The sequence below is a fragment of the Nannospalax galili genome, unplaced genomic scaffold (genome assembly GCF_000622305.1).
Source record: "Nannospalax galili isolate Female #2095 unplaced genomic scaffold, S.galili_v1.0 scaffold39, whole genome shotgun sequence".
Lineage (NCBI taxonomy): Eukaryota > Metazoa > Chordata > Mammalia > Rodentia > Spalacidae > Nannospalax > Nannospalax galili.
Window position 1 is genome coordinate 7,309,580 of NW_008346683.1, and position 26,775 is coordinate 7,336,354.

The 26,775-nt window shown below is 40.6% G+C and overlaps 1 protein-coding gene across 5 annotated transcripts in view; it reads right to left on the reverse strand.

The window, feature by feature from the left end:
- Window positions 1-221: 221 nt before the first annotated feature.
- Txnrd1 (thioredoxin reductase 1) overlaps window positions 222-26,775 on the reverse strand; it is a 44,824-nt gene continuing 18,270 nt past the window's right edge. For all 5 annotated transcript variants that reach the window (XM_008843145.2, XM_017800615.2, XM_029568314.1 and 2 more), the window contains 12 exons: window positions 25,110-25,223; window positions 23,612-23,684; window positions 21,418-21,537; window positions 18,895-19,037; window positions 18,423-18,538; window positions 15,811-16,036; window positions 13,228-13,320; window positions 12,845-12,921; window positions 11,817-12,081; window positions 8,316-8,411; window positions 6,556-6,690; window positions 222-2,109 (listed from right to left, as the gene is read on the reverse strand). In XM_008843145.2, coding sequence (XP_008841367.1) covers window positions 2,047-2,109; window positions 6,556-6,690; window positions 8,316-8,411; window positions 11,817-12,081; window positions 12,845-12,921; window positions 13,228-13,320; window positions 15,811-16,036; window positions 18,423-18,538; window positions 18,895-19,037; window positions 21,418-21,537; window positions 23,612-23,684; window positions 25,110-25,196 — 1,494 coding nt within the window. In that variant the 5' untranslated portion in view covers window positions 25,197-25,223 and the 3' untranslated portion in view covers window positions 222-2,046. The remainder of the gene's footprint in view (window positions 2,110-6,555; window positions 6,691-8,315; window positions 8,412-11,816; window positions 12,082-12,844; window positions 12,922-13,227; window positions 13,321-15,810; window positions 16,037-18,422; window positions 18,539-18,894; window positions 19,038-21,417; window positions 21,538-23,611; window positions 23,685-25,109; window positions 25,224-26,775) is intronic.

Below are 26,775 nucleotides of genomic sequence, written 5' to 3' on the forward strand. Positions count from 1 at the left end.
GGAATTCACACCTCCAAGTCTGTTTCTCCATCTGTGAGTGGGTATGAGAACCCTCCTGTCTGGGTGCTGTGAGAATGAAGCCAGACAGTGTGTGCCAAGCCTTGTGTCTGGCACATGTTTCAGGGGCACTCATGTGGCTGTTATGGACGGCAGCCTGCAATTACTCCCAGTGAAAAGCAAATACATTTGGGGGAGGTATTTGCTAAGGACTACACAAAACAACAACTTTGAACACCTTTTAATGGTTCACATTTTTTCCCCCAGAAACTTTGTAACAAAAAATACATGTAATTGAAATTTGTGTTACAGTACATTGTGCAATTACAGAATCTAAACAAGTATGAAGTATCCTTCTTGTGGGGGCAGAACATTCCATTCCACTAAGAGAATCACAACATGATTAGGCACAATTTTCTCACATTGCCTGTTGTTCTAATCTCAGAGACTGGCAGACTTGGGAGAAAAAAAAAATCGAAACATAAATAAATAAAACTGAACGTAGTCAACTCCTTCAGCTCCCGTTCCTTTCTCCTTGTCCCATTTTCTTCACATACGCTGAAGGGACGAGGACATGAGGTGGAACGTTGTGGGCAGGGTAGGTCCTCTGCTGACTAGGAGCCAGGCAGATACATGGCTCCCTGAGTGGCTCAGAAATATACTGTAAAACGCCACCTAGTACTGTGGGTGGAGATTCCAGCAGAGCAGAGGGAACAAAAAGGAGCTATAGAACCCTGGCAGGAGCCTGACTTGCAGAGCACTCACTCAAAACCCAGCGTGGAAAGTAGGAAAGATGGCCTGCACATAAACGTCAGCCAGCATGTTTACACAGAAATGCAAAACTGAGGTGCTAATACCATGCTGTAAAAAATACCAGGTAGACTGTTAACAACACGAATGCTTCTACCAGGTTCATTCAACAGAAAAAGGAGAAAAAAATTAGGTTTTCCAATGAAAATCCTTCACATCCACCTGTGTTTAATAATAACTTACGATATGAACAGCTTCCTTAAAAGAGCAATTAACACAAAAGACTTCTGTGCTACATGTGGAAAGAGTTACTTTCCTATGAATGTGGTTCTCTAGAAAAGACAGATGAATAAAATAAACACAAAGCTGAAATACGATTTCAGCTTAGAGCAAAATGGACCTAACAAAAAACAAGAAGTTTTAAGCAAATTCAGCATTTTCCATTCAAATGATCTCAGCTCACTTAGACCAGACAATAAATTAAATCAAATAAGAGTCGGATTTTCCCCACCTGGGTGTTCATTGGCCTCTATGGTGGATGGTGTGGGACTATGCTACACTATTCCAAGTGCCATGCAATGGAATGTTTCTTCAAGTAGGCAGGCCAAGTAGCCATTCCCTTCCTAAGCAGGCCTTTGGGGATGTACCACAGGGGGAACTTGGTAAGACTGGATCATAGTTTTACTTGTTTTAAACATAGGACTTATTAAAAGAGATGATGTTACATAGGTCAGTAAAACAAACAGTGTATTTTAGTCATAGGGTAGTTTTGCTTTCATAGGACAAACCTATGCAGCTCTCATAAGCCACCTTGTGCCCCTTCCATACAATAAGACTATCTAGATAGTCCAGCCATGACTTGCTTCTGGACAAAAACTGATTTGCTAACATTTTTCATCCCTAGTATCATTAACCCCATGGAGAAAAAAGAAAAAATAGAACTGACATTAGACAACTTGGGAACAAGAGTAAGAAAACCTACAAAGGAGGGTCAAGCTAAACTGATACGACAGCTATTCCATCACTGCCCACCACTTGGGCTTGAGGCTGGTGACTTCATGGACGCATGCTCCGATGCACTGCCGAGTGTCAGTCTGAGTCCATTATGGTGACCCCAGCGTGATGCTGCCTGCCTTCTACTTGCCACCTGCTACCCACGAGATCCCAGGGGCCTTAAGCACAGCACCTTGAAAAAGTGCCGAGAGCCCAAGAGTCTCCCTGAACTTCACCTGGATGTGGGCAAGGAACCAAGTCAGTGGTTTGTAGTCTGGCAATAGCATCCACACTGGGGGCTTAACCTCAGCAGCCAGACTGGAGGATGTCTCCCCCAGAGCGCTTGGTCACCGACAACGTTGTGAATATCTGCAGGAAAGAGAAAGGTGGGACATTTTCAGACCCCTGAGCAACAAGTTCACAAATAATATCACATGTATCACAAGGACATCGTCTAATTCTCTAGAGGATAAGAAGTGAGAAAGGCATCAAAATGAGCTGCTTCACATGCTTGCAAACACTGGTGGCCAGCGGGCAGAGCCATAACAGCTTTTGATGACCCAGTTCATACCAAATGAAACACATGGAAAGTATGGTGACTAATTTGGGAGCTCTAGGGTGGGAACCAAGAACCTCATTTTCAGCCAAGAGTCCCAAGTGAGTCTACTGCATGCAAGGGAATTTCTGTGGCACAGCATCAGGAAATACACTAAGTATTCCTGGTCCGGGTGCCTACCACACAGTAAACTACCAAATGCTTATCTTTGTAGTTTTAGCAACTGCAGAAAACTCTCCAGTCAAGATTCTTCAGACTATAATAAAGTACGATTTACACCTAAGGGTGTAATAAACCAGCCCTCACCTTTAAGCAACTGTAAAACTGGACAAAGTGCACATAACAGCTATTTTAGACACTGGGTAATCTACATTGGACTATGATTCTCAAAAGAAGAGAAACAAACATGGTGACCCTTCAGTAAGCCAGTCTTTCTACCTCATGCCATGTACCAAACCCTGGCAAGGCAGAAGATCCAAAGAAAGAATGGATGGCTAAGTGGCTCAAACAGATGGATTGCATGCTGGGGAGGCTGCAAGGTGGGACGCAGAATTCCAGAGAAGGGAGTTATCCACAGAAATCTGCATGCAGGTTCCCTAGAGTCTTAAGAACAGAAGTAGGGTCCCACATGGCCAGGGAAAACCAAATTCTTGCAGGATGGAACCTCAACCCCACCCAAGGTCACAGGGTGTAGCAGAGGCTCAGTTCTTATACCTGTAATATAAGGAGCCACAGAGCCCCTGGGACATTCAGCAGAGACTCCAGGAAGGGGCTAAGGACCAGTAGCCCTGGAGTAAAAGCTATTATAGACCAAGGTAACAAACTTGAACACCATCTCAAAAGGATAAAACAGATCCACAAGGATGTTAACTGCCTGTCACAAAACAAAACAAAACCAACAAGAAGAAGGAAAAAAACAACCCTGGCTGTCCCAGAACACCTCTGTGACCAAATAGCTACAGCACAGAACAAGGACACTTCAGAGGCTCTGCGGTGACGTGTGAAGGTCCCCACACTGCCAAAGAGGGGAGTATGAGTGAGTATGAGTGAGCCAGGAGCCAGAGAAATGGGTAACAATAGGCCCTAGACACCAGCAGCTCATGATATGCCTGTTCTGGCTGAACTACTGTGTTGGATTTCTATTAATTTCTAAAATAGATGTATACAGTGTCTTCTGTGGCTAAGGACATGTGTGGAAGGAGGATAAAACCCTTCCATCGCAGCAATATTGAGGAAAGCTTGGCCATCAGCCTGACCCTGTCACATCTAACTCATGACAGTCACACAACACCAGCAATGAACAACTCTGGCTTCTAAGAGCAAACCAAATCTAACAATCAAAAACCAGATCCTACCATCTGGACCCACATCTACTGCACACAAGCCAGAAAACGTAGCGTTTATGTTGAGTCAAATTCACTGTGCATTTTGTTTCAGAGTACAATTAAGACTTCAAACCAGATGTTTCTGGTCATATTGAAGTAGCTGGTTTGAGAAAGGCCATATTATGGTGGCATTTACTTGTAATCCCAGTACAGAGGAGGCTGGGGATTATGAGTTCAAGTCCAGTCTGGGCTACATAGTGAGACTCTTTCACATTAAAAAAAAAAATTCATTATAAGCTATATGCACAATGGAACAAGGTGGGTATTCAGTTCCACATTCTTGTAATGAAATGTCTGTGGCCCACTATATAGGCTATAGTTCTGTACCTCTGGAATAGCATGTGGTGGGGGCACAATACAGAGCATGGGAACAGAGTCTCTTCACCCCCGTTTTTCCTATAAAGTTATTAGGATTCAATTGTCGGGCCACACCTTAAAGACTTTAATCACAAAAGTTCCATTTCTGAACAGCACAGCAGAATCTTTACTCTCAAAAGTAGAGATTTAATGTCAACACATGAAGTCTAGGCAATCCCAAAACCATATCCAAACTGACACAGAAACACTGAGGTTCTGTAGGGTCTGCCTGTCCTGTCAAGCAGACCCTCCCCCAACTGAAGGCCAGAGTGCATCTGGAGTGCCCAGTGAAGCAGACACACAGAGAGAAGAGTCTTGATCTTTGCTGACACTCTGAGACAAACCTTTTCACTGATTCTCAAAACAGTAAGAGAAAATAAATACTGGTTCCTTAGAATTCACTTATTTATTAATCTGAGAAAATCTCATTCTGTGGCCCAGACTTGATTTCAAACTCACAGTGATCCTCCTGTCTTAGCATCCCAAGTACTAATTGTGAGTCACTTTTTAATAGAAGGAAAGAACAAGAAAACAAAGCCATCTTGACTTACTTAGGCCAAAGCAACTTGAATTAATCAAAACCTCTTTTGAACAGACGGGGAAACTACTTTTGTAGAAAGGAGGAACGATGAGAGGAGCCGCTGGTCTGGGTCAGCCTGTAGCAGAAACAAGGTCTTTTTCCTATGTACTAATATACCAGCAGCACTGAAAAACTTCAGACCTAAGTACCTAACGGCCAATATCTTCAAATAGCAACCCAGAAGGAAATATGGATGGTTCACATTCAAAACAAAATAATTACAGAAGCGAATTATTTTTGTTAGCAAAGATGTAAAATCCTTGAAGTATTAATTTTGAACTTACTATAGGAAAAATGCATTTTAAAAAGTTGATAAATCTATAGTCCATGCTGTCTCCAAACTCCCTCTGTAGCTGAGGATGACCTTGAACTTCTGATTCTTCTACTTCCACCTCCCAAGTGCTGGGACTAAAGGTATGTACCATCACTCATAGTTTATGAGGTATTTGGGATTGAACCCAGGGCCTTATGCATACTAAGGTAAGCACTCTATCAAACTCTAACTCTAGCCTTTTGAATTTCTTGTGTACACGTTAGCACATGTGCCAAAGGATACTGGGTGTCTACCTCTTTCACTCTCCAAATATATTTTTAAAATATTTTGTTATTTTTATTATGTGTGTAGTGTACTGCTTGAATGTATGTAAGTGAACCCACGTTGCGCAATGCCTGCAGAGGTCAGAAGAGCGCATCGGATTCTCCTGGAACTAGAGTTATGAAGAGTTGTTAGCTGCCATGTGGGTACTAAGAATGGAACGTGGATCCTCTGCAAGAGCAGTCAGTGCCCCTAATGGCTGAGCAATCTCTCCAGTCCTACTCTCCAAAGATTTTTTTGAGACAGGGTCTCTCACTAAACCTGGAGTTAACCATTTCAGTTAGCCTGGCTGGTCAGCAAGTCCCCAGAATCCACCTGTCTCCTTCCCCTGAGTACTGGGGTTACAGATGTATGGCACACCACCAGACTGTTATTTGACTGCTGGGGATCTAAAATAAGTTCCTGAGCCACGCATGGTAGAGTACACCTTTAATCCCAGCACTTGGGAGGCAGAGGCAGGTGGATCTATGTGAGTTCAAGGCCAGCTGGGGCTACAGGGAGACCCTGTTTCAAAAAAAAAAAAAAAAAGACCAAAGAAAAGTTCCTAATGCTTGTGCAGAAAGCACTTTACTCATCAAGCCATGTCCCTAGGCCCCTCCTTTTCCTTCCAAGTCATGTCTTTTTAAAGGGGACATTTCATATATGCAACAAAAAGCTCAATTTTACAAGTGTCATCAAGAACAGAAACCAACCAGCTATTAAACTTCAGAATATAATCTGGTAAGAATGCATATACACATCCACTACAAGTGTGCACGCACACAAGCACAATGTATGCCCTGGACACTACTGTTTATGGCAGAGATAAAAACCACCATTATCAACCCATACCCATGCTGCCACCCACTAGTTCTCACACCTCTGGCTCGCCCGTCCTTCCTGGTTAAGCCCCACAGTATTCAGCCCCTGGATAACACAAACAGTGAAGAAACACTGATGCCCAGAGGCCTGTTCATTCCAGTTTCACTAACCATTACCATTCTCTGACACCATAAGCTGAAAAAGCAGACATCATTTAGCCTTGAGGCCACCCTAGATAACTGAGAAGTGAAATAATTGCCATGGAAATAACCTATGATGTGATAAATAAACGCTTTAAGGCCCATTTCTATAAGTCACGTTCAACTTTTGTCTAATTACAAGTTTACACCAGCAGCAACGAATATCTACAGCAGGAAAACTCAATTTTAGAAGCCAAGTCTCTTTGAAGTACGCTCAATCACTATCACGTGGTCAGAGATACAGGAGGATTTCTAAATACAGCAGAAAGGCGGCCAGTGAGCCCTAGGTCTTCTGTTCTAGGCTGGCAAATGCGACCAATTTTCAAGTCCTAGTGACTCACCTCTGCACAGACTGGATGGATTCCAATTGTACTGTCCAGCTGCTGTTTAGTCAATCCACACTTGAGTGCAGCTGCAAAGCCCTGTGTCACTTCTCCAGCATTTGGACCCAGTACATGAAAGCCCACAACACGTTCCTAAGATGTAAAATAAAATGCTGTAAGTAAGCTGGTTTCTCCCCTGCTCTTTCTATATAGCCTGGAGTACTTCCTCAATGTGTTCTAAGAAACCTATCTCAGAAACAGCCACCTACGTCTGCTAATGCTCCCTCCTAAGCTGCTTAGTACAGGTAAGTACAGGGAGTGAGTTGCTCATAGTAAGCAGGAGGAAAAACATCAAAGACTGGGGGCAATAATGAGGAATAACTGGAAAAGAATGCCTGTAGCTCCTTAGCCACCCAAGTGTTCTAGAAAATGTTATCAGAGGGCAATGATGTCCTCATGCCCTCTATTTGGTTTCCCCAGTGCCACACAAATGATCTGTGATGACTATGAGACTTATCAGCTGCCACACCAATTAATTAATTAATTTTTAAATATTTTATTTATTGTTTTTATTTTATGTGTATGAGTATATTGTCTGCATGTATGTGAGTGCACCCGTGTCGTGCAATGCCGCGGAGGTCAGAAGAGGGCTTCGGATTCCCCTGGAACTGGAGTTAAGGACGGTTCGCAGCCGCCATGTGGGTGCTGGGAATTGAACCCAGGTCTCTGCAAGAGCAGTCAGTGCTCCAAATCTGTAAATCAGGGGATGGCTTCTGTCGTAAATCCAAGGCAACACATCCTGAAACTGAGCTCTGCCAAAAATTCTAGAACTGCATCCTCTAAAAACAATAGTTTCTACACAGAACATGTTTTTTTTTTTTTTTGGTCTATTTGAGACAGGGTCTCTCTGTAGCCCCAACTGACCTGGAACTCACTATATAGACCAGGCTGGCCTTAAACTCACAGAGATCCACCTGCCTCTGCCTCCAGAGTGCTGGGATTAAAGGTGTGTGCCACCACACCTGGTGCAGAACATGTGTCTTATAGTCAGATCTTAAAGATTAAAACAATAGCCTAAAAACGTTTCTTGGGTTTTGAGCATACGGATTTCCTCAGCATTATTCATATTTTTCCTGAAAGACCTTTTTTAAAGGTCATGTGCTGGCTAAGTTGAAACAATTCAGTTTCAGATTCAATACATTATTTTAAGGGAATATGTGCATGTTACATATATGTGTTTGGGATATAATATAAAACAGTTCTTTCTGTGTGGTAGCAGTGAAAAGGTTTAAAAAATACCATTTTATTCAGTCCTTCACACTATGGGTCTGGAAACAATCCTACAAGCTGAAGGATTCTGCCCAAAGGCTTGGTTACATTTAGCAGCAGGTGATAGGTGATCAATCTCAAATCAGAACCCAGCTGAGGGGCTCTTCCCACTGCAGCCTTCTCTGTGGTGCCTCAGTCCTGTTCTTTGTGGTTCATTATTTGTAGCCCAAACTTCATTGCTCTATTCATAAACACAGACAGTTCCAAGCGTACCCTTGACTTCCTTCGCTCAGTGAGTTCTGACTGCCTACTGAAGATGGGTAAGGCCCTGCACCAGGAAAGATGAGGGGACAGAAAGCAAGAGAACCAAAACCCTTCCCTCTGAAGATGTCTCTGGAGCTGGGGAGACCAACAGATGGGAAACCAAATGAATGGCATGTACAGTGCATGGTCAGAAGACAGCTAGATCAAAAGCAAAACAAACGAGAAGAACTGAAAATTGTACTTACATTGTCTTTAAGATTACAGATGACTTTTGCATAACATTTGTTGTTATCTCTTGATGGAACTGTCCATTCCAATGGCCAAAAAAAACTATGGTAAACCTGAGAAGACATAAACACAACTTATATTACCTTAAGTAGGATGTTGTCAAACATTAGCTATGGTGAACAACAGTGAAGGTTCTTTAATAATCAGAGTCCTGTAAATTCTTGGGATAAATAGGATCTGACAAAAAGGTACAAAACTTGAAACTTTCTGTTGTCAAAGCAGTTTTTCTTAATCTTGCTCATTGCAACCTGAATAGTCAACCATAAGTAATACAACAGAAAGCCCAAGAGAATGAACAAAAAAGCCATGTTATTACTGTCTTGCATTAAGAAAGAATACAAAAAAAACTTTCACCATCTTGTTACCTCATAAAAATAACAGTTTGGGTTTTTAAAAAAAAAAAAAAACACACATTTTGAAGCCAGGGACATCATAGCAATTATCTGGTTTCTAGCTCTTTTGCTTGCTATTTCCAAGAAAGTTCCTCCTTAGGCATTATTCAACTGCACAGAAGGAAGGGAGACAGGAGAAGAGGGAAGAGCAGGACAGGCACCTTTCTGGTGTGACTCATGGATGAAGAAAAGGCTTTTCTTCTCCTGTTAGCCATAGTACAAAACAGCATATAACTGACTGCCTCTTCTGAAAAGTACCCTAGTTAGGTAACATAACAGTGGTCTGATGTTTAACATAATTTTTTAAATGTGTATTCTGAAACTGAATGCAATGTATCACAAAATTATGTAGGGAAAAGATTAAGAAAACTATTCCAAACTGTTATATTACAGACTATGAGTAGTTGCTTCTTAATTCAAAATTTCTTCACTGCAAATATATCATTTTGTAAAGAAAATAATTTTTTAAAGACTGTTTATATAAACATGAAATATTTACTAAGAATCTTAAAATGTAAATACTTCAAAAAAACTTGTTGGGAGTAGTAACGTATGTGTGGGTCTGTGGGTGCCTAAAGGAGGCCACAGGAGGTCAGGTACCCTCTAACACCTTATGCCTTGCACCCTTGACATTTGAAGCTTGCCATTTTCAACTAGGCTGGTGGCCAACAAGCCCCAGAGATTCTCCTGGCACCCAACCCCCCAATGATGGAGTTACAAGCATGGCACAGCTACACCTGGCATTTTATGTGGGTGCTGGGAATCTGAATTCAGGATCTCATGCCTGCAAAGCAAGTACTCTTACCCAATGAGCCACCAGTTCCTAAAAAGACTTTTTGACAGATCTATTCTCAAATAATAGAGAAGTGGACAGTGAATCATAAACATATCCACTAATCTATTTACAATTGTGAAAAACTAACAATCTAGAGAAGAATGGCCTAAGAAATCATAGTATAGTGTCCCTAAAAAGAATTTATATCTTATTAAAAAAATAATTCTTAGCTGGGCATGGTGGCGCATGCCTTTAATCCCAGCACTTGGGAGGCAGAGGCAGGTGGATCTCTGTGAGTTCGAGGCCAGCCTGGTCTACATAGTGAGTTCCAGGACAGCTGGGGCTACAAGGAGACCCTGTCTCAAAAAGACCAAAAAAATAATAATAATAATTCTTGAGCTGGAGAGATGGCTCAGCGGTTAAGAGCAATGACTGCTCTTGCAGAGGACCCAGGTTCAATTCCCAGCACCCATATGATAGATACGAACTGTCCTTAACTCCAGTTTCAGGGGAATCCGAAGCCCTCTTCTGACCTCCACAGCATTGCACGACATGGGTGCATTCACTTACATGCAGGCAATACATTCAAACACATAAAATAAAAATAATAAATAAAATAATAATTTTTGAATGCTTTTCCCACATATGTATAAGTACACCCATGTTGTGCAAAGCCCACGGAGGCAGAAGAGGGCATCAAATCCCCTGGAACCAGAGTTACACAGAGGGTTGTTAGCCCTCATGTGCATGCTGGGAACTGAACTGGGGTCCTGTGCAAGAGCAGCCAGCGCTTTTTAACCACTGAGCCAACTCTCTAGTCCTTTAAAATAGGCTTTTAAATCACAAAATTGAGTATTATTCACAAATCTGATATTTTAAACTTTCATTGCAAGCTTTTCAAAATGATTTAAATACAGTAAACCTATTTTGGGGTAGCATTATTTGTGTATATAAAAATACTGTATTTCGCCGGGTGTGGTGCACACGCCTTTAATCCCAGCACTCAGGAGGCGGAGGCAGGCGGATCTCTGAGTTCAAGGCCAGCCTGGTCTACATAGTGAGTTCCAGGACAGCTGGGGCTACAGGGAGACCCTGTCTTAAAAAGACCAAAAAAAAAAAGAAACTGTATTTCATGTGCATCTTCCTTCACTACATGATAAAAGGTAAGTGATAAAATTATCACAGAGGCTAATGCTAAAAACAAAAGAATTATTACTTATGCTCAGAATAGTAAAACTATAGCTAATTTTTAGTTTTATTTTCCTAATTTTGCTGTGCTTTTCATATTTTCAACAATATGTTTTCTAATCATTTATTAGTTATTTGTGTGTGTGTGCGTGTGTGTGCATGTGTGCATGTGCTACATTATACATGTAGAGGTCAGAGGACCACCCAAGGAGTCAGTTTTCTCCTCTCATCATCTGGGTTCCAGAGGTTGAACTCAGATTGTCAGGTTTGGTGGCAAGCAGCTTTACCTGCTAAGTTAGCCAGTTCCAAGAAGATTATTTAACAAAAAAAGAAATCTCACTAGACATGGTTTTTGAAGGAATTATTGGGTCACCTGAAAAAGTTGCGGAAAAGGTAAATCAAGTACTATTTCAAAATTAAATTTCCTAAAAGTGTTCAGTGTACATTAGTCATGTAAGAAAACAGCAGTGTCCATAAGGAAATACATATAAGAGGTACAAAAGGCATTCAGCTTACTCTCAAGTAGTTTAGAATAAAGCAACACAGATGTATACACATATATAGGAGAAAGAATGTATGAGGCTGGGGATGTGGGTCAGAATGCCTGTCTACCATGCATGAAGACCTGCATTCCATCCCCAGGACTACACAAAACCAGGTGTAATGATGCATATTTGTAATCACAGCACTGGGGAGTGGAAGTAAAAAGAGCAGAGGTTCAAGTTTATCCTCAGCTACCTAGCTAGTTTGAGCCTGGGCTACACTGAGACCCCTCTCTCAAGAGTATAAAGGCGGGTGTGGTGGCACCGCCTTTATCCCATCCTCAGTAGGCAGATGCAGACTGATCTCTGAGACTGAAGCCAGCCTGCTAGTCTACATAGCAAGTTCTAGGCCAGCTGGGTAAGGAGACACCATCTCAAAAAGCTTTAAAAAAAAAAAAAAAGTATGAAAAATATATAAAATAAATGGGCAAAACTGCAATATTTGTCAGTCAGGATAATAGTTATAAAGTAGTTTTTTGGTGCTTCTTTTTAACTTTTCTGTAAATTTGAATTTAATTTTTTAAAAAAGAAGAGTAACATAAAAGGAAAAGGAAAACTTACTTCAATATTTTCTTCCCCAAATTTTGCCACAGCTTTCTCTTCAGAAAGGCCACAACAACCATACTCCAAAGGGGTAAACACAGTTGTTGGGACATTTTCATAGTCACACTTGACAGTAGACCCGGCATACAGCCTCTGAGCCAGCAGTCTTCCTGCCTGGATAGCAACAGGAGTCAGCTCCAGTTTTCCTTCCAGAATGTCACCAATAGCGTAAATGTAAGGCACATTGGTCTGTTCTTCATCCGTCACAGGTATTTTTCCAGTCCTGCAAATTTAGTTAAAAGTCATTAATTGTCACTATTAGCTCTAAAAAACGAAGTCTCCTTTCTTCCCAAGAAGCTCCACACTGACTCGACAGAGAACAATGTTCTAACACACAATGGTGGTTTGCATGAAAATGTACCCTGTAAGTTCCAAGTATTTAGATATCTGGTCTCCAGTTGGTGGCACTGTTTTGAGAGGGTCAAGGAACCTTTAGAAGGTGTGGCCATGCTGGAAGAAGCACATCACTGGGGGCGGGGGCGGGCTCCAAGAGTTCTTAAGCTTCCAGTCTTCTCTGCTTCCTACACCTACTTAAAGGCGTGATGTCCAAGTTCCTGCTCTGCCACCATGCCTCCCCCGCTATTATGGACTCTTCCTTTTCTAAGTTCCCTTGGTTATGGTGCCTTATCACAGCAACAGAAAAGTAACTAATACATGTACTAAAACAAAACAGTAAAAGCAATCAAATGCTTAGCAACATCAATCCGGACCACTATTTAAAAAAAAAAAAAAAAACCAAAGAAATAAGTATTTAAAAAACTTACAATAGTATAGAGTGAAAATGCTAAATAACAATGATGAGAGAAAAACAAAAACAAAAACAAAAACAAAACAAACCCAACCAGCTAAGTAGGTGGGACTGAAAGAAGAGCTTTCAAAGCCTAAAGGGCATGCCACAACTATGGCACAAACTAACAAGCAAAAAAGGCAGATCAATGTGGTGAATAACTGAAACAGTCCAGAACAGGGTGGATTTTCTTTCTTACTTTTCATTTATCTTCACGCCCACGGTTTCTAGGCCAATAGTTCTTGTACAAGAATCTCTTCCTACTGCCAGCAACACCTGAAAAATTAGTGTATTATTGACCAATGTCAAGGACTATTGCATAAACCACTCATATCACAATCTAGCTCATTAACAACTTCTTCCTTTTCATAGCCACTTCACATACAGTATTTAAGTCACAGAGGGGACAATGGAAGCCATCCTTGTACCAAAAATAAATTCTAATACCAGAGTGAGATATTTAAAATAAACACAGAACCAAAGCATTTTAGAAAGAGCAAAGTCATTTTAAGTACTTAACAGATACCCAATGGGACACTGTTTTTCTTGTGATGAAGTACTGACCACAAACCCATCCCTTACCGTATTAAACTCTCCTTCGATGATTTCCTCACTGCTGGTGGACTGAGCTGTCACCTTAAGTCGGCCTGGTGTCCCTGCTTCAATTTGCTCAACCTATAAAAGTGATAAAGTTTGGTTCTGAAATAAAGATTTGCTGTGGTGGTTTGAATGAGTGTCCCCAGTTCATGGTGCTGTTTCAAGAGGGTCATGGAACCTTATTAAGTGTGGCCATGCTGGAGGAGGCACATCATTGGGGGTGGGCTTTGAGAGTTCTTATGTTTTGCCAGATTTCCTGTCTGTAATAACCTATTGACTGGGAAAGTGACTGACAGCCCTTTCATCTAGAACTCCCTCATGTCTGAAGTTAACTTTTGTCTCTGAGGAACAGTCAAACCATGGGTTTTTATAAAGCCATTTCTGGGAGAAATCAATAAAATCACCTGCAGTTTCTACTCTGCCGTCAAAACACAAGTCTGTTTGGGAACACTGTCAAGAGTCACTTTATTGCTGATATTAGTAAACAGTAAAGATTTCCTTTTAGGGGCTAGAGAGATGGTTGATCAGTTAAGAGCAACTGACTACTCTCACAGAAGACCCAGGTTCAGTTCCCAGCATCTACACGGTTTCTAACAACCATCCGTAACTCTAGTTTCAGGGGATTGATGTCCTCTTCTGACCTCTGTGGGCAATGCACAACACAAGTGCACTTACATATATGCAGGCAATATACCCATACATGTAAAATAAAAATAATATAAAAAAATTCCCCTTTAAAAAAAAGTGTGTGTGTGTGTGTGTGTGTGTGTGTGTGTGTGTGTGTGCGTGCGCGCGCGCGCATATGCACACCATAGTGTGAGGTGGAGGTCCAGAAAACCCTGGTTGTCAGTCCTTGCCTTCCTCCTGTTTTGAACCTGGATCTCTTGTTCACTGTTGCCTACACCAAGCTAGCTGACATGAGAGCTCTGGGGATTTTTTTGTCTCTGCCTCCTATCTCCCTACAGTGCTCTGGGATTAGAGATGCATGCTTTGCATTGGCTTTATGTGGGTTCTGAGGATCTGAACTCTGATCCTCATGCTTGCATGGCAAGTGCTCTATCTACTGATCTACCTCCCCAGCCCAAGATTTCCTCCTTGAATTCCCTTCCTTCTTACAGTTAAACATCTTTTGAATGTAACAGAAGTCTTCCCTGTGCGAGTCAAAGTGTTCTCTTACCCTAATCTGCTCTGTGTTCCAGCCAGGCCTTTCCTATATCAGAATAGTCTTTTTCCTTAGAGCCTTTTTGAACATTGTTCTCAGACCAAAATGCATTATCTTTCTCACCTCCTCCACAGAAGGCTCCTTCCACTCTTCTACTATACAAGAGAGCAGGAGTTTAGTACCTGGCTAAGATGCATGGGATACCCCCGACAGTCTACCAGCACCTGGCTAAGGTGCATCAGATACCCCTGTGACAGTCTACCAGCTTTTCAAAGGGTTCACAACTCCATGAATGTTGATATTATTGAGGAAGCTGTTGCATTTCAGAAAAGCAGATACTTCCTGCTGGTACAACACACAGTTGACTCCTAATCACAACCCTGATGCAAATAGAGCTGCTACACCTGTTCCCTAAAAACGGCTAGAATAATCAAGTACTGGTAACTCCCAGGCAATCTGCAACTCAATTCTCACAATGACATAAGACAGACACTTTAGATTTCTTCTATGCCAGGTTTTGTTCTAGTTACTTTAGAAGTATTAACTAGCACTACCCTCATTGGAAATTTGAGAGAAGTTAAGTAACTCTCCCTAAGTCATACGGCAACATATTAGCAGGAGAGTACTTGATTCTAGGTGAGAATGAGCCCAAAGTTTACATCCTACTGTTAGAAGAGTTTCATAGTCATGTAAATAATTTAAGTTAACTCACTGACAGAAAAACAATATAGTTAACATTTCTAAATTTAACAAAACCAGACTGCTTTTACTTGCACTACAGGAAACCTCTAGCCTGAAAGATAATGGATGTTATCACTTTCGTGTATTTGTGATACAGGAGATTGAACCTAGGGCCTCTTGTTTATTAGGCATTATAACACTGAGCTATGTCCCCAGCCCAATTTTGTCACTCTTACATGGTAATGATAACAGTCATAGAAGTTGATGTATTTTAGACCCTTGTATTCCAGCCCATATAACAAAAATAATTTCCAAGAAACCAGAATTATATAGCATCTGTGTTGACTACATAGCTAAGGGAAATGTCTTATTGCAGAAGATGGGAAGAAAAAGAATCAGCTTAGTCTTGGGGTGTGTGTGTGTGTGTGTGTGTGTGTGTGTGTATACCAGTGATTTAAACAGTATCAAGTATAGAAGCAAATCAAGACATAGCATAAAAGAATGCACTAAATAGAAAAGCACTGAAGAGAAAGTTGATTAAGAAAGGGAGGTTAGTGTGTAAGTAACAGCAGTGCTGGTACAAGCTCATGATCCAGTACATAATAGGGGAGGAACCACAGTATTTCTGGTGTTTTAAGATGCTCAAAAGATGCTTCTGCCACCATGCCTGTCTTGCTTTTATCATGAATATAAAAATCAGCAACCCTACAGAAACCCCTACTTACTTTAATTGGTACAAACTGCCTTACAAACTTGATACCATGTTCTTCCATGTGTTCACCAATTTTGTTTGCCATATCCTGGTCAAATCCTCTAAGGAGAATGGACCGTACCATTACAGTGACATCTAAACCAATACCAGCAAGGAATCCTGCACATTCCAAAGCAACATAGGATGCTCCAACTACAAGGGTCTTCCCCGGGCAGTAAGGCAAGGAGAAAAGATCGTCACTGAAAAAAATTAAGGGAAGGAAAAAGAGAAAAATGTTCATAATGAATAATGCATAGGTAATTTTACTTCCCTAAGAATAAAAAGCATTCATATTATGAACATTCAGTCAGACACTATACATATAACACATGAGAAAAACTGAAAAGGTCTTAGAAACTCTTCCTTTGTTGCCATCAAGCTGTGAGCAGCTAAGTACAGTCACCTGTGTAGCCTCTGGCATCAGTCTAACCCACAGGGACACAAACCATCTTGAAATGCATTACCTACTTGCAACCCAAACCCTGACCCTAATCCTACCATTGACCTTGGTTTCTTACTGGAAAACCTGTTTTGCCACTCACCTAAAAACACCCCTTACCAAGAGCAAAAGGAAGGGTGGAAAAAAACTGTCAAAATCTAATATTTGTAATATAAAAATTATAAAGATTTTAAGTTGACAAAAACACCATCAGAGGATGGTGTGATAAGAATAGGAGGTAGGAACTGACTAGGCAGTTAGGGTAAAAAGACTCCAAAGAAAAGTAGCCATTTTCTTGACTAAAAGTCAAAATGTCCTCAGGCCTCTTAGGAACATACTCTGTTCAAAAGGCCAAAAATGTCAAAAATATTTGGGACCTCTTATCTAATCCCTAAAAGATTTTAGAATTACCTCTTGGGGGTGGGGGAATGAAGAGGGTTACCTCTTCATTCAGGGGGGAATGTTAGAGTAGCAAAAAGCCCAAGAAAGGAAGGAAGAAGAAAGAGTACATGAAGTTATCATAAAAAAATGATGGGAAGAAATCGGAGGAGTTGGAGGGGAACCTGTAGGTTAAATTAGGAATACATAGTACATCAGAGATCATAAAATCATTGTCAGAAAATGAGTTTTTAAAAATATGAGGCTTGGGGGCTGGAAAGATGGTGGTTAAAAGCACTGGCTGTTCTTGCAAAGGACCTGGGTTTGGTTCCCAGCACCCACATGGTGGCTAACAACCATTTGTAACTCCAGTTCCAGGGGATCTGATGCCCTCTTCTGACTCTGAGGACATTGTACAACATGGGTGCACTTACATACATGTAGGTACACTCATACATGTAAATTTTTTAAAAATTAAAAAAAAAGAAATATGAGACATAGCTGGATATGAAGGTGCATACTTATAATCCTAGCAATCGGGAGGTGAAAGTAGGAGGATCACATGTTCAGGATCATGTGGGTCTCAGGCCAGTCTGGTCTACATAAAACCTTGCCAGAACCAATCCTCAGCCTCATCAACACCTAAATAATGAAGCTATCAGGCATGGTGGCACAGATGGTGGTTCAGATTCTCATGACACTGACGCAGAAAGATCACCTGATCCCAGGAGTCCAAGGTTAGGCTAAGGAATACAGTGAGACCCTGTTTCTAAAAAAAAATTTAAATGAGAAATAGGCCTATGTCCAAAGTATCCACCCCCCACAATAACCCCACACACATGCCCCAAAATTCCTATGTTAAAATTCTGCCAGGCGTGGTGGCTGGCACTTTAATCCCAGCACTTGGGAGGCAGAGGTAGGCAGATCTCTGTGAGTTCAAGGCCAGCCTGCCTGGTCTATATAGTTCCAGGACAGCTACAGCTTCAGGGAGCCCCTGTCTCAAAAAGGCCAATCAATCAATCAATCAATCAATCAATAAAAATAATAATAAATCACAACCAGAAATTCAGCACCCAAAAAGGCAGATAGTGAAAAATCTATCCTCATAATTTAAAACTTCTAAACAACAGTGTCAGTAGCATTATCTCTTGATGGGCAAAAATCTCTTTGCTTAACATATTTCAGAAGGTTCTTCTATAAGACACTGAAACAACTGGAAGAACAGGGCCTCATAAACCTGTACTTTCCAGCCAGATGTGATGGCACATGACTTTAACCCCAGTCCTGGGAAAGCAGAAGCAGGTGGATCAGTCTGGTCTACATAGAGAGTCCCAGGCCAGCCAGGCCTATGAGAAGACCTTATCTCAACAACAACAGAAAGAGTAAAACCTGCATTTCCCTAGTGTCAACAGGATCATAATTTAAGTTTTCCAAACACACACACACACACGACCAAACTTATTTTATGAACTGTCAATACTTACTTGGTTTTCAAACATGCACAAATACATTTCAAACACAAACAGAAAGTTAAACATCTATCTATATTTAGTACATCAGCAGTAGTGTTAACTCTACACAGTAGGATGACCAATGCTTGTACTTTGATTTTATTATGTTGTTAATCCTCTTTTCTCTTTTTTTCAGTCCCCAAGGAGGGCAAAATATGGTAAAGAACTCTTCCTTAAGTCTAAGAAATGAACTAAGTGGGTTTGAAGAAAGCAGCAGGGAAGCCCACGCTAGGCCTGTCCTGTCTGCTCTGCTCCTACCTGCTAATGCAGTACTCTTTGTCTCCAGGGATGCCCAGGTACCTTGGCCGTTCACCAGTGGCAATGAGAAATCGTTCTGCTGAATAAATTTTTTCTTTGCCTTTATTATTTGTTGCCTGTAAAGGAAACAATGTGTCAATTCCAGGATGTACTTACCCTTGAAATTGTAAACCTTATAATTAACAAAGACCGCTCACCACAGTATTTCATTTAATCATCATAATAACTTGATAATTCAGTAGAGACACTAAGGTGGGGTAGATAACAGACTGGCTCAAGGTCATAGGTAATCTGGTCCAGGACCCTGACATTCAACCCCCCAGCAAAAGTCACCAAAGTGGATAGTCTGGGTCACAGAGCCTTTTATACTTTATTTGACATTTTTAATTGTAAATACTTTCTCTGCTAACAACAACCAAAGCTAAAAACATGGGGCGGGGGGAGAATATAGGGTGAAGCTCTTTACAGGTACCTTAATCCTATGAGGACCAATAAATTTCCCATAAGCATTCTCATAAACAACTTTTTTCTCCCGAAGAGCTACTCGGTAGCCCCAGTTCAGGGAGCCGATGTGATTCTGTACAGATTCTGTCATTTTCTCCCAGTCATGTTTAACTGCATAAGAAAAAGACAAAACATTCAGTTCCTATAACCAATTAACAAGTTTCTCAGTAACTTCTCACAAGGAGTTCAGGTACATCTTTCAATCCAAAAAAACCAAGTTCTCCATTTTGAGCACATGAGCTATGCTCTCCTACACAGTGTTCTCTCCCCTTTAGAAGGCTACCGTAATAATAATGGAAGATTTCCTGGAAATCCTCAAGACTAAAATAATCACTACACAAATTTTTTTTCCTTATCTAGAAATGATAAAGAACATTTTACTTGGGATTATAAATACCAATTGGTGGTGAACAGGGTATCACTAAGACTTAGGGGCTCAAAGGAGATTTTGATATAGCCAGGTGCACAGGTACTAAGCTACTAACAGCATATGCTGGATGCAGGCAACGACAGCACCGTGAGCCTATCATTTTTCTCAACAAAGTTTTACTGAAATATAAACAAACTCATATTATCTTGTTTTCAGAATACAGACAGAGTTGAATGACCGTAATAGAAACTGTATATAAGGTCCTTGACCCCTAAAATACTTGCTTCATCTAAAAAGTTTGCTAAATCTTTTAGCGATATTATGAATTTCACATCCCCAAACACCCCCACCTGAAAAGAGATTTTTCTATTCTTTAAATATTTTATTTATTATTTTTATTTTATGTGTATGTGTGTATTGCCTACATGTAGGTAAGTGCAGATGTGTCGTGCAATGCCCGCGGAGGACAGAAGAGGCTTTTGGATCCCCTGGAACTGGAGTTACAAACAGTTGTTAGCTGCCATGTGGGTGCTGGGATTCAAACCCAGGTCTTCTGCAAGAACAGTCGATGTTCTTAACCGCTGAGCCATCTCTCCAGCCCCCATATTTTTCTATTTTATAATTAAATTAATCTTGTGAGTCAAAACACTAAAAAACTAAATTTTAAATTTTTAAAGGATAAAAATCAATTCTTTTAGCCAGGTCTGGTGGCAAACATGTAATCACAGCACTTAGGAGACTGAGGCAGAATGACAGCTAAGCTACCTGCTGGGTTTAAGGCTAGTTTGGGTTATGGAGTAAGAACTCTGCTTCAAACATTTTTTATTTATGTATATATGTGTGTATGTGTGTATGTAGTGCCTGCACAGGCCATAAGAGGGTGTTGGATCCCCTGAAGCTGGAGTTACAGGTGGTTGTATCCTGATATGGGTGCTGGAAACTGAACTCAGACCCTCTAGAAGAGCAGAAGGGCTCTCCTTCAATGAGACATCTCTGTAGGCCTAAGATCTCTTGTCTTAAATACAACAAAATCAATCCTTTGTAACTCATTAATTAATATGTTATACTAATGACTAGGGAAAAATAAAGACACTGATAAAACTATACTAGAGTGCTTGGTAGGGGACAAGTCCTGAGGAAGCTGTGGTTTAGGAGGAAGAAGACAACCAACATAAATAGAAGGCTTCCCTCACAAACAAGTAGCCTGGCCACACAGCAAGTGAAGAAACCAGGCAATGATACCAATGGTGAGCTTCCGCAGCTGGAAAGATGGCACAAAATCGGTCTGTGGCCTTATAGAGACTAGATTGCAGATAATCCATATAGTCAAAAAATGGATCCAACTTTGAGATCAGTCCATTTTTTTTTTAATTTTATATGTATGAGAAATGGTGCGCCCATGAATGTATGTGTACCATGTGTATGTGTGGTGCCCTTGAGATTAGAAGAGGGTGCTGGATCCCTTGGAACTGGAGTTACAGGTGGTTTATGAGTCACCACATGGGTGATGGGAACAGAAACTTGGTCCTCTGCAAAAGAAGTGGTTTTAACCACTAAGCCAACTTTCCAACTCTGAGATCAGTTCATTTTAGGAGGCTGTGGTACAAAGAGAATTAGGTACTTGGGTATGGGGATGCTGTAGGAGGCCTGGACCAGCCTGCCTGCCTGGCCTATCAACCACTGTAAGAAGAACAGGATTCACTGTCCACCAGGAATAGAAGAGGACAGAATATATGTCACCCCATAAGCCAATACCAATCTCTGTTCACATGTGGGCTTTTTGTTTTCTGGTCACAATGATGTGAGGATGCACCTGTCATTTAAAGCCCAGAAACCAATGATATGAACTCCGTGCAATGTAGTCATTACAACCAGGAATGTCCAGCCCTGAGTGGCAGTCACAATACCCCCATGGAGAAATAATGAGCTAGGTCAAAGGGAGGAACTGCTTCTGAAATTTTACAACTTATAGCCCTTAGGGCACTAACCCAGGCCAGCTTGGGCTACTAGCAGACCTTGTCTCAAAAACGTGTAAACAAGTTCTATGTATTAGGGTGGCACATTACAACATCACAGCTCAAAGCCCCCACAACACAAGCAGGACAGTTTTTCCTTCCACACCTGTGTCCTCGACTTTCCATCCATAGTTTTGGGAGTCTTTCAGGGCCTGTCCTAACAAGGCCGCTTGGTGCATCAGTTTTTTAGGTATGCAACCCACATTCACACATGTTCCTCCAAGACCTGTAACAACACAGAGAAGTCAGTTCATAGCCTGCATTACGGGTCTTCGAAGGAAGCCAAAGTTCATTAAGATGCAATGAAACAGCATATTTTATTTATTTAAAGTGGCCAATACTCTTAAAGCTTGCTTCCAAGTTTCATGATTACTAGTTCACAGAGCTTTACATCACAGTAACATTCTGAAACAAAACAAAGAGGTAGATTTCCACAATTTCTACATACTTCTAAGATTCAAAAATGGTTGATAATGATGCAAAAAACTGACATTTTACTATATGTATAATCTTATACTGGCCATGGAATCTACACACGGACCTAATAAAGTGGTTATTATGCTGTGTGGTTAGATACAGTGAGTCTGAAAGCTGTTTGCTGTTTATGTGAATTCTAAGGAATCATCCATAGCTTTCACTAATTCTCAAAAAAACCCTAATCTCAAAATTTCTCCCTCCCAAAATAGCATCTCTAAGCTTAAAAAATCACTGTGATTGCATTTTTCCATTAGATCAAAATGTAGGCAGGTGGGGGAGGTGGTTAGAGTAACAAGACAGCAGGGTGGCAATGGGCCTCCTAGTTCAAAGACATGGCCTCTGAGGAAAACACTACCAGAGTGCCACCACAAGCTCCACAGGGCAGGGGAATAAATTCAGCTCTAAGAATAGCACCCAACACAGCTGAATACTTCATTACTTGCTCAAGGGATGCATTAGAAATTGTGGTGCCATCTTACCTGAACTTCTTGCTTTCTTGCTGCCTGGCTCCTAATGCAAGCAGCCATGTAATCTTTTTTTTTTTTTTTTTTTTTTTAACTTTTACAAAAACTTTATTGAGAATTTCATACATGTATATAAGGAATTTTGATCAAATCCATGCCCACTCCCTCCCCTCCAACATTCCCCCCTCTGAAGAGGTAACCCTAAAATCTTGGATTAGATACAAGCTCCCAAATACGTTTGCAAGCAGCCACGTAATCTTTATAAAACGTATTTGTTGCACCTCTCCTCAGAGGTGCCCCATTACCTGTTTTCATTAGTCTAGTCCTCATCTTGACCTACAAAGTGCTGTACGGTTTGACTTGCCTTCTCTTCCAGTTTTATTTCACAGTCCCTCTAGCTCCAACTTCCCGGTTGTAACCACGAAGGACTCTTACCTAGCTCAGGGCCTACTATTCTCTGAAGTTGTGTTTTGGCCTCTGGTATAGCAGGCTTATTTTCATTCTGCCAGCTTCATCTAAATGCCACCTCCTCAGAAGCCTTGTTTGACAACCTTCCCAAAGTTAAACCTCTCCTTTACCCAATTTCTTTCTATTCCACTATGAATTGTCAGTACCACTTACTACAAATAGTAAAGTTCTTACTTATCTTTTGTCTGCCATTAGACTATAAGCTTTGTCCAAAGGGTCAGTAACTTCTTCAATACCATGTTCACTGCTATAGCCCCATGATCCCATTCATAAGTAATATTTGTTGAATGAATAACAAACATGTAAAACAGCAAGGGTTATCCTATTTAGATATCTGATTCCAATTCTTGATGAATATATGAGGTGGATTTAAAGCAGAAAACTTAAAGTGTCAAGTTCCAAAGTATAGATTATGAAAATATCTACCTTTAAGTCATACCTTATGAACAAGATTTCTAACTTCACTAAAGAACAGACTTCTTCAGCATTTAGCTAGATTCCATTTTTTAAAATATTTATTATTTTTATTTCTATGTGTATGAGTGTACTGTCTGCATGTATGTGAGTGCACCCCTGTCATGCAATGCCACGGAGGTCAGAAGAGGGCTTCAGATTTCCCTGGAACTAGAGTTAAGGACAGTTTGTAGCCACCATGTGGGTGCTGAGAATCAAACCCGGGTTCTCTGCAAGAGCAGTCAGTACTCTTAACCACTGAGCCATGTCTCCAGCCCCTAGATTCCATTTTAACTTAGCTCATGTGAAATCGTATTTTTGTTGGTTTTTTGTTGTCATCTTTGTTGTTTAAACTGGGTTTTAGGAGCCCTCTACATCACTGCCAGAGGAAAATACCTGTTTCTACCAAACTGCTTCTCAAGTATTTCAGAAGCTTACCCCATCGAGTTCCAAGGGGAGTTGGAGTGACAAAATCTAAGACCAGCACCTTCTTGCCATATTTTGCTGCCTCCTGGGAAAAAAGTTATTTACATGAGTTAACAATAGAGTATAAATGAGAGCAAATATCCATGTTGTTTTTATTATGAATGAAAGCCTGAGAATCTCAAATCCCCATGACTATTAGCTCACCTCTAGGGCAGAAGATATACTCAACTGCCTTTAGAGATTATAGGGACTATGGTTATAAAATTACTAGAACCAGCTAAAAGCCTTGGACTATTACATAATTCATAACAGTAATTCAAACAGTAATAGGTAAAGGAATGATCTAAAAGGTTGGTTTTTTCCTTTCTCATTTCCAATCAAGTGGTAAGCACCTTAAAACTAGTTAACTGATAACCTAAGGCCCTTGTCTCAACCCGTATCCTGTATATTAATGTCTTTAAAAGAATTTCTAAGTTTTACCTAGTTCTTTCTAAGGTAGAATGAGGCAGAGGTAGGCAGATCGCTGTGATATGAAGGCCAGCCTGGGCTACACAGTGAGTTCTAGGCCAGCCCAGGCTACAGGAAAACCCTGTCTCAAAACAAAACAAAACAAAACAAAACAAAAAAAGAAATTATCCTATAGAGATTCTTTATCTTTCTCAGCAAGTAAGCTTTATATACTGGCAATCAGACCTGCAAAGGTTACTGGAGAGGACTGAGTATGTGTGTCTTTCAAACACTGCACGACTAGAGAACAGTACATCACACTTACTCCTGAGTCACTTTTAGCAAAATACTGATTCAAGTCAGACACTGGGTAGCTAATTTGGGAGGCTTCATATGAGTCTGCCTTTACTGAATGACCATAAATAGCACTTTAGGGGAGTGTAACCACTTCATCTTTAAAGAACTTGTTAGAAAGGATGACAGGCCTAAGGGCCTGTCACACAGGCAACATATCTTATATTTCAAGTAAAGGCCAAAAAAGCCTCATTCCTAACCTTCCTATTTACAGATCTTCTTCCAAGTCAGGCCCAAGTCAGAATTAGTGGTTATTCTTAGATCACCTCAAATACAAAAGGGACAAATCATTTTTAGTAAGTTTTTTTAAAAAAAATCTAACCATTCTTCATCTTTCTATGAAGAACATAGAAAAGAGGAGCTGGTAACTAGAGAAATAAAGCGAAGGAAAAAAACCCAATGTTAGTAAAAACTAAATATATGTAACTTCAACTTCAAATCATTTCCACTCAACACCTTTATTATCTTTGAAAAGAATCTACCAAATTTAAAATGAATGAAAAAGTATCCTAAATCACTGGGCTCTTTCATATGAAGACCATACATTTCAGTCTGGAAACACGATGTACAAAGTGGCCTTCAAACATACCCCGTCCAAGTTATTGAGAAAAATACAAGAGTGGATCAAGTAAATCCCACAGAGAACGTGGAGAACTATCAGGCATGGAGTGTTCTAATCATCCTTCAGAGAGCATACAAGGAGCCTTGCCTTTGCTGCTGCCAATCCTCCTGAGCCTCCTCCAATGATGATAAGGTCGAAGTCATAGGACCCAGGGGGATCTTCAGAGCCATTCATTGTTGGAAGCTTTTGAAGTTGGTCTTCCTGATAAGGTTGAAGAAAAACAACAGAATGAAAACAATTTAACTGAAAAGCAGCAACGTCCAAGAAGCTGTGGAAGAAAATCTTTCTTTAAAGAAGAGCAAAAGTTTTCAAAGGGAAAATGCTGACACACACTACAGTTACATGGCAACGTTCAGCCTTCCTATAAGCCGATATCGGCATGTCTCTTCTAGGTCGTGATGGCTGAGGACCATGTCCCAATGCCCTCTCATCCCTGCCAACTACTCTGAAGTGTTCACATATTCCTCTCCATCCTGGTAGCCCAAACGAAACTGACTTAGGCCTAAATTAAGTTTGATCATCAACCATTTTCCTCGCAGAATTTTTTATAAACATGTATTTATATAATAATGGGTTTCAGTATGACATTTTCATGCATATTCCCCAGAGATGTTTTTAATTTTGAATTTAAAAAAATAGGGGGAGGGGGTTGTGTCACAGCATGGTTGTGGAGATCAGAGGACAACTTGCAGGAGTCAGTTCCCTCCTCCCAGGGATTGAACTCAGACATCAGGCTCGGTAGAAGGTGCCTTTACCCACTGAGCCATCTCTCCAGCCCTTTCCAGAGTTTTTTAAACCAAGTTTTAATTAGCCCCCCACCACACTTTGGAGAAAACAAACAAAAACAAAAACAAACTTCTACTGAGATCCTATCAATTCAAGTGTGGGACTGTTAGATATAAACTGTTTAGAAGCTTTTCTGTGTGTTTTATTAGAGCCAGCAATGCAATTTCGCCACCACTTTTAGTTTTTAGTGAAAGGAGAATGATTGGGTTAAAGTCTTAGATGAAGAAAAGGGGACTAGTTAATAATGAATATAATCTCAACGTAGCATCTATAAAGCTGGCCAAGCGCTTAGGCTTTTTTACACTGTGGCGCTGAGGCACAAAAATTGAAAAGATAAAAATCTCTGCTTTTGTAAGGTATTTTATGGGTTTGAGTTGTTTTTTTTCTTCAGCGCAAAGGCTCAAACGCATGGTCTTATGCAAGCACTCTACCACTGAACGCTTGCAAGGCATTTGAAATAGGCATGACTTATCAAGCTCATTCCTTTAATCTGTATGTTTGAAGCTCTTTTTGGTATTTTGCTTCCATATGCTTTGCATGTAACAGGTTTCATAATTTAGGTGTTAAGAAAACTTTGAAAACATTCTTTCAGTCTCCTAAACAAGTTATACTCCATATTGGTTCGTAACACTGTTTTGGTAGTACATTATTTACTACCTCTTAATAAAATAAAACCCTACCTACACTAATGAGGATAACGACTGAAAAGTCAGTAATCACAATAAAATGATTTTTTAAAAGTCCAATTTTGGGTTGGCGAGATGGCTCAGCAGTTAAGAACACCAGTTTTTCTTGTAGAAAACCCAGGTTCAAATCCCAGCACCCATATAGCAGCTAACAACCACCCGTAACTTCCAGGGGATCCGATGGCCTCTTCTGTCCTCCACCAGCATTGCATGACACAGGTGCACTTATCTACATGCAGACAATAACACTTATACACATTAAAAAAAAAAAAAAAGTCCAA